At 40.4% G+C, this 8,214-nt stretch overlaps 1 protein-coding gene across 3 annotated transcripts in view; it reads right to left on the bottom strand.

The window, feature by feature from the left end:
• Window positions 1-3,670: 3,670 nt before the first annotated feature.
• kiaa1549la (KIAA1549-like a) overlaps window positions 3,671-8,214 on the bottom strand; it is a 99,148-nt gene continuing 94,604 nt past the window's right edge. For 2 of the 3 annotated variants that reach the window (XM_088298755.1, XM_088298757.1), the window contains 2 exons: window positions 8,122-8,202; window positions 3,671-6,447 (listed from right to left, as the gene is read on the bottom strand). In XM_088298755.1, the coding sequence (XP_088154881.1) occupies window positions 8,170-8,202 (33 nt within the window). In that variant the 3' untranslated portion in view covers window positions 3,671-6,447; window positions 8,122-8,169. The remainder of the gene's footprint in view (window positions 6,448-8,121; window positions 8,203-8,214) is intronic. The other variant, XM_088298756.1, reaches the window with a different exon arrangement.

Genomic DNA, 8,214 nt, shown 5'->3' with positions numbered 1-8,214 from the left:
ATGCCATCTTCATTGTGGATTGCCATCAAATAGGAGAAAGAAAAAAGGCACTTTAGTCTATAAATTTCTTCCTCACAATTGTTTTCTTCCCAATCCTGTGTTCCTCAGTCAATATTTCAGATACTCTCCGCATAACGCTTTTTTGTGTTTTTCTGTGTCCTTAAGAGTTTTGAGATCGTCAACTCGCAGCTTTATTAGACATTCAAATATATACACGCCAGCTATGCTCACTGTTACCCATAACTTGTCGTCATTGTTTGCTTTTTCAACAGGAGCGTCATTCCATTTCAGCAGCAAACTGTTTTCTATGATACTCACGCTTGCAACTGATTGCACCTGTTTCACACACTTGTCCTCACTTCCAGTGCCAGCGCTAACTGTCAGTCAAATTATACATGTGCTAATTGGTCCCATGAAAATGAGTTAAAATCTAACATTTTTGTGAATGTATATTTTTGTGGACACAGCGATAGGGTGCAAGATAGTTGTCATGTTCGGGCAAAAGATTCAGTTTATTTTTTTGTAGATTAGATAAATGTACACAATTTACAAGATTGCAAGCATAATCAAAATTTACCAGGCACAAATTGGAGAGGAATTATGACTCAATTAATTATAAAATAATTCAGTATTTGAGTCAACAGATGAAAGTGAATATGCCACTCTCGGCAATTCAAAGTGGCCCAAATGCACGACAGAATGCAAGGAACAGAAGAATTGATAGAGGTGAAGATTGTGAACTGACTGATGACTGTGGATGGAATTATGCATGCAGGTGAGTGAAGGAGAAAAAGGGGAGAGACATCTGAATCCACGATGAAATCACTGCCCTAGTCCAGAAGGACTGAATGAATGTTCCAATCCTATAGGAGGGAAGTTAAAGGAGTCTTGCATAGAATGAATGGAGAAATTATGTTTTCCTTTTATGTCGCATCACAACTTGCATAAAAGGAATCCAAACTCAGCTTTCCCCTCTTCTAGGTCATATATAAGCCATAAGGAGAAACAAATAATTTGTCATCATGGTAGAGCGTGTACTTTGGTTTTAGTATAACTGCTTGCCAAGAAATCCTCTTCAAGTGTTTTCCACTCTCGTATAGTATAATAAACGGGTTACAATCACATGAATGAAATGTATATCTTTCTTTGGGACTCAGGATTGCTCCTTTGTTTCTTAATTGTATTCACAGCTGTAATTGCTATCGATATGACATGTCCCACTCTGCATGTGGCGTATCTTCATTTTTCTTATGTTGCTCTGCCATTTGAAAGAGCTAATGTGATAATGTCACAGATATTGATGGGCTCTCAGTAGGAAAGCTGTGGAAATTAGAAAGATGGGTAGAAGGAGGGAAATGATAGAAATAAAGAGATGAAGATGGAGCTGGAAAGTTAATTACTAGTTAATTATACTAAAAATCTGAAAGTAAGAGAAAAGACTAGAGGGGCTAAAGGGACACTGAGTTCATATTGTTTCGAGGCATCCTCCCACTTCCTGCAATCATGTTTCCACTCTTAATCCATGGGAATGTTTGTTCCTGTTTACTTTTATAACGCACACTTTCACCACATTGGCCTGAATCGTAAATCCTTCATTGCTGGAAGCAGTTGTTTTCTGTTTTCTTCACAGCTGTTTCCTCTCGCCAAAGGCTCCTTCCCTTGACAACACTGTGACGCAAACAGATACAAGGCTACTCTATTAGGCACAGATGTCCTTCAAGCTCAATGAATTCAAATGATTTTAAAATAATTGGTACTGAGACATCACAATGTCCCAGAGACATACTGTTTGGCGGGAGAAAAAGTAGCAGCCATCATGGCCTTTACTGACCAATATTCTGGTGAGATTATGAGGCTGCCAATAACCTTGGACATCTATTTTTCGTCTGGGAGAACAGTTTGGGTTGGGGGGTGTCGGAGTGTCCCGACACAGACACATCATCACATATTTCATAACTTAAATTGTGCCAAAGTCTTATATAAGAATTATAAGTAAATAAATTGAATTAAGAGTAATATTTTTGAAGTGGTCTCATACGCCACAGGAAAAACATTTAGTAAAACTACAAAGTGTCCAGTAAGGGCTGGGTTGTGCATCCAGTCTTTAGAATGAATAGGAATTGGGACTAACATACCAATTATCCCGGTATCGTTGAGATTTTAAAATTCCAGTGCCCTGTTAATGTGCCCTGTCCGCGGGCTCAAAAATGAATCCACCTTAATCCATCGAAGGAAAAGTGTGCACATGGCGCCAATCAAAAATGTGATTTAAAGGGCCTGTGTCTTGCAAAATGAGCTTTTTAAGCTTTTAACAATTTTAAAATGCAATATTCATCACCAAAAAGACATCTGAAGTGAAGTTTTTTCTCCATTCACCCATCTCTGAGCATTCCTGCTCATTCCTGCACACCAGCATCAACCAAGCCAAGAAAACATTCACATTAGTAGAGGTGTAACATTGAGGGAGCCACCTTCGGACCACCTCTGGAGACTAAACACACTCCCACTTTCTCCCAGGTGTCGGATTTTCTGACTCGGCTGCGAACCGCTCCATCTGATCTACTGCCAGCTATGGGACCAAACACTGACACCAGTCAACTGTTCGTACTATGCCGCATATTCCCGGATCACCCTCCTCAAGATCCCCTATGGTGCACAGTCGAATGCATTCTCCCACTCCACAAAGCCCAAGTAGACTGGTTGAGCGAACTCCCATGAACCCTCGAGGACCCTGCCCATCTCTTCGACCGTGTGTCAAAAAAATGTGGCAGCAAATCAATTGATGCAACTACCGAGTCAATCATAAAATTGTGGGCCGGGTTTCCTGGTGCCAAGTGCACATTGGACACCATTATGTTTGGACATGGCTTTCGTTATGGACAATCCGTGGCAAGCACAGAAGTTCAGTAACAGAACACCATTCAGGGTCTGATCAGAGAGCCCTTCCTCCCAATCACGCCCCTCCAGGTGTGACTGTCATTACCCACGTGAGTATTGAAGTCCCCCAGCAGAATGAGTGTCTCTCCAGGGGGAGCACTCTCCAGCACTCCCTCCAAGCACTCCAAAAAGGGCGGGTACTGTGAACTGTTGTCTGGTGCATAAGCACGAACAACAGTCAGGACCCGTCCCCCCAACTGAGGGGGGAGGGAAGCTACCCTCTCATTTACCAACGTGACCCCAATGTACAGGTGCTAAACTGGGGGGCAATAAGTATGCTCACACCTGCTCTGCGTCTCTCACCATTGGCAACAGATTAGAAACGAGTCCAACCCCTCCTCGATGGGACGGGTACCAGAGCCCAAGCTGTGTTTGGAGGCGAGGCCGACTATATCTCGTCTGAACCACACTGGGAAAAAAAGCTTGAATTAAAAAAATGTTCATTAAATGTGCAATACCTAGTTGGTATTTGCATACTTTTACTACACTTACCTATCATGTTGTCTTAGGTCAGTGACAATTTACACAAGCTGGGCATGTTTCTGTATTTTGCGTCAAGATTATTTGAAATGATGAAGAAAGAAAACGACATCCCCTTTGGAATGACCCATCTTCATTCATTTTGGTTGACGACAGAAAGGAAAGAGAGCGTTACAAGGGGGATCTGAAGTCCTTTCTTTGTCTCAATGCTTCCCTCTAGTGGTGTGATAAACAAAACAAAACTCAAAATAGATGTAATTTCTTCATCTTTATTGTTTGAATTCACCAAAACTTTTCTGCATAACTATATCCAACAGCATTCTATGTCACTGAGACATCAACACCAGAGTGACGCCGTGACGTCAGAGCAAAAAGATATGCGCCACCGGCCAAAAAAAAAAACAGGAGAAAAAAAAACTACTGACATAGTCTTCATACCAGTTCATCTCGCCACAACCCGTGGAAAGCAAAAACATTGCACATGAACTCATCATAGCATATAGCATCAATTCTCCTTTCTAAAATTACTTAATGTATAAATAGCTCTTACAGAGCTTCTTTCACAATTAAATCAAATGAAATGAACAATGAAGTGACAATGGTGTAGCTCTTCAAACTTGTAAGAGAAAACAGGGTGATTCATTACAAATACTCCCAAAGTTGTTAGTCTTTGTTTTTTTTAGTTTAGTTTTAAATGTTATGTGAGTCTTTGAAATAATGAAAGCAATCACTCGAAGAAACGACTAATTAATTAATTCCCATTTTAAACTGTAAACAATTTTGTCACGACCCTCATCTTTCAAAGGGCAATTATTTTAATGTAATTTAAGTATATATCGGATGTCTTGATGTGTTGTGCAAGATTTACATTGTAAAATCTGTATGAGTTATTCCCGGCCGATACTATGGTTGTGCATTCAACTCATTCACTGCCATTGACAAGTATAGAAGCCAAAAAGTACATTCTTTTGACTTGGGCTGGCACCGAATGAGTTTTTAATATATGTGACTATCTGTACATAGAATTTCCTTTAGAAACAGAATGCTATACAATAGCATTTTTTGCATTGATTCGGCCAGCTTTTGAAAAAGTGCTAATTTCATTTTCAACTATTAAATCGGGTTATCTCTTCTGTACTAGCGCGCTCTTGTGGACATTCCAATCCCTTGCCTTGTCAACCACCATCTGCTGTACTCTCTTTTGGTGGTCTTTTGGTATTTGATGACAAAGCATTGTACATATTGGCTGTTTTATTTCGACTTTGCGAAGAAACTATGGCTGTTATCTCCTTTGGTGACCATCTGGCTGATTAGGAGCTCTTTGCAGTACAGCGCACTCAAGGTTCAGTTCTCCTCAGAGACGATAAAAGTCAATATTTTGACTGTGACATTCTTGTACAAATGATTGTAATATGTTGACTTGTATGGCTATAATAGCTTTTTCTGCTCATGAGAAATGTTGAGAAGAAACTTTACAAGCCGATTTGGCTGCATGCCCGTCAGAACTTAACTCTTTGTGTACCATCCAGTTTTCATAATGTAATATATTATGTGGTGTCGAAGGTAATAATGTTTAAGTAACCAATAGAATGAGCTGTTGAAACATGTACATCCTTCACAAAGTCAAGGAGTTAAAAAAATCCATCCTGAATGCAATGAACAAAAAAAACATAATATCAATGCCAAGAAAAGAATCTCTCCAACACTACTTGCATAAATTTCTTCAATAAATCATCTGCTATTTACAGAATATGAAAATGGTACATGTACAGCTTCTACAGTACCAGAAGGTGACTTGAACAGCAGTACAACTCAGTGCAGTGACTCAATCTCCAGCCAACCGGTCTCCTCTTTCAGACCAAAGTAAGCAAAAAATCGAATGTCCTTGCACAGTAGACATCTTTTAAGGAAATGGATGTTTTTTTTTTCATCCCAAAATACTTGTGTTTTGAAATAATAGTGGCAGGTCTTCTCTTCAATGCTGACTCACTGGCAAATGTTCTATAGAACAGCAGTCGTTGCAATTGTAAAACAACTCTCAGCGTGAGATTTGAATTTGCATCCAGCTTCACCTGGTTGTTAACAGACAACATTTCAGAAGCAAATGACAGACAGAGCATTGTGAGGAATTCATGTTATCATTGTTCAATCAGAGAAATGAAAAACAATGAATCTTTTAGGACAGAAATGTGGACCACAAAGCTGCCGTTGTTGTTTTAAAGATTTTTTTTTTTGCCTTGTATTACAGTGAGTGAATAAAACCTCGCATTATTACAATAATCAATGCACAAATGTAAAGACGAAAGCACATATCTAAAACCCAAAATTGAGACAATCAAGACAATTATTTTTTTTTTCTGTTTTTCTTTTCATTTCTCTCACTTAAGTTTAAAATACACAATAACCAGCGGCAGAAGGTTCACAAAGACATTTGGACTCATTTAAAAAAGAAAGAAAGAAAGAAAGAAACACAGTTTTTTTTCAGCCCAGCTTTCCTGGTTGTATGGTGGCCTTCAGGGTCAAGTCCAGGATGGTCCAGTTCAATAGTGGATGACACTACTGGTCGTTCCCGGTCCACAACTGGACTGATGATGCAGCAGCATGAATTGTGCTGTGTCGTGCTGGCCACGTGACAGTTACCATATGACCAAAGATGGATCACACTATATGTCTGTTGTGAGAGGCACTGCTTCACGCCATTCACGCTCCATATCGTAGTGTGAGGGGATTTTTACTGTACAGTGTTCACCACACAGGAGCCAGGCTATTTCAGGAGTGACCCACGGTAGGCCCTGTGAGGTCAGGGGCTCAGGGAGCAGAGAAATATGGCTGCAGATTTGTGACCAGGTGAGGGGGCATATGGAGTGGATCAGTTTTAGCAAAGGCTAGATGGTAAAGGCCTCGGGGCTGTACGTCCAGCAAGCAGAGCTGGGCAGATGGATAAAGGGAGGGTGGGGGTCCACTGGCGAACAACAAATTGAGGCAGGATCCAGAAAGAGAGCGAGGCCATCTTTCCACCCAAACAGACACCTACGACACAGACAGTGCCAATGTAAGTCATGCTTTGGTGTTTTCAATCAACATTATTCTTAAGACATGTTAGGATTTTGGATTAGGACAGTTAAGTTGCGCAACATGATTTTATGCCTTTACTGACTGACTATATTAGTGCTTTCCCAATATATTACTAGAACATTTTTTATGAGAAATGTCTGTGTAATTGGATTAGGTTAATTGTTTTTGTAGTACCATATTTAATCGGAATATTATGCAAATGAAGAGTACAACTCGATGAGGAGTTGTGAGGTTGATTGAGGCCAGTAAAAAAAAAAATAATAACTGAACATAAGTTATTATTTTGGGTAGTAACAAAGAGGGGCATTGCTGTTGAACCCGCACTGCTTTCCTTTGCTGTGCTTCATTGAGTTTTAAGTTTTGCCGTGCCAAGCTCTTCGTACTGGGGCTCGTTTGGGTTGGCTGATTTCCCGGCGCTGTCGCCGGACGGCTTTCGCCTTCCCCTTGTCATTTGCCATCTCGACTTTAAAGCAGCTAAATAATCAAACTGTGCCTATTCATCCATTTTGGCTGGACTGGCCGGCAACCTGTTCGCTTCATTTTACTGTGCGTGTTGTTTTTTTTTTTGCTATGCTATGCTTGATGGAAGCAATCCTGGACTGGGCTTCCCCAATTTGCACCTAACAACCTTTGAAACTCCAAACAATATTGTGTTAATTAAATAATTTAGTCAGCTAAATTCAAACTAAATGCACAGGTTAAGGGCCTTAGAAATGAAGGTGAATGATCTTGTCTGAGGATTGTCACATTCACTTAAAATTATGATTTATTTAAACCTATTCTCCAAAAAAACAACCTCTTTCGCCGGCCAGCAGGGGGCCATGATAGGTCATGGTGGGTCATGGCTGCCTGTCACTCGGAGCTAGCCAGACAGACAATACATCGCAGAAGAGGCTGTGAATTATTTTTCTGTTGCCCAAGTCAGGGAGTCGACCTGTTGACCAGTGCTTGTATTATTACTTTGGCTGCAAAATGCTATCTTGGTTGAATAAACTCATCAGATAGGCCTTCCGCACTCCCCATTATCCAACCGAGTGGGCATCTGATGTCAATTCAACATCAATATGACATCTATTGAATTGTTGGGCCCTGTACAGTATAGAGTATGCAGAAAAAAAACACAGGTGAGGCCTGTTGACAGTTTACCCATTATTTTGAAAAAAATAATCATCAATTGCTGTTTTCAACATCACACAAAGTGGTGTTGCAGAGAGTTGCATAACAAAGACGCCGTGGGTGACCCTGCCAGTGGCATAAAACCCTACACAACCTAGCTCCCGACCATTGGGATACAAAAACTCCTCCACTGCGATAAGGTGACAGCTCAGGGACTTGGAAGTCTTTACTATGATTTGGATAATTCTAAGTATTTGATGAAACAAACTAATTTAAAAAACAAAACAAACAAAATAATCAGATGATATATAGTGCAGTAAAATGCAAATCAATTTGTCTCAATCATGGTCTAAACTCAATAATGACTAATACAAGGTACTAGGAGCGGAGAGTTCCATCAAAAGTATCAACAAACTTATGGTGTTGTTGAGGATTTAAAAAAATGAGCCTGAATTGGGACAAATTGAATTTGACTCTCAGGAAACATGAGAGTGGTGACACGAGCATACTCACAGAGCTACCGATTGTTTCCACTTGGGGATGGTGCTGGTGCTGGGGCCTTCAGCAGATGGTTTCAAGGTGTCGTGAGCTCTGCTGGGGCGAGAT

The sequence above is a fragment of the Idiotropiscis lumnitzeri genome, chromosome 6, assembly GCF_059441095.1.
Source record: "Idiotropiscis lumnitzeri isolate Australia: NSW breed Sydney's pygmy pipehorse chromosome 6, RoL_Ilum_1.0, whole genome shotgun sequence".
NCBI classification, from domain to species: Eukaryota; Metazoa; Chordata; class Actinopteri; order Syngnathiformes; family Syngnathidae; genus Idiotropiscis; species Idiotropiscis lumnitzeri.
Note: the sequence above shows the minus strand (reverse complement) of the source record. Positions and strands in the feature narration are given on the sequence as shown.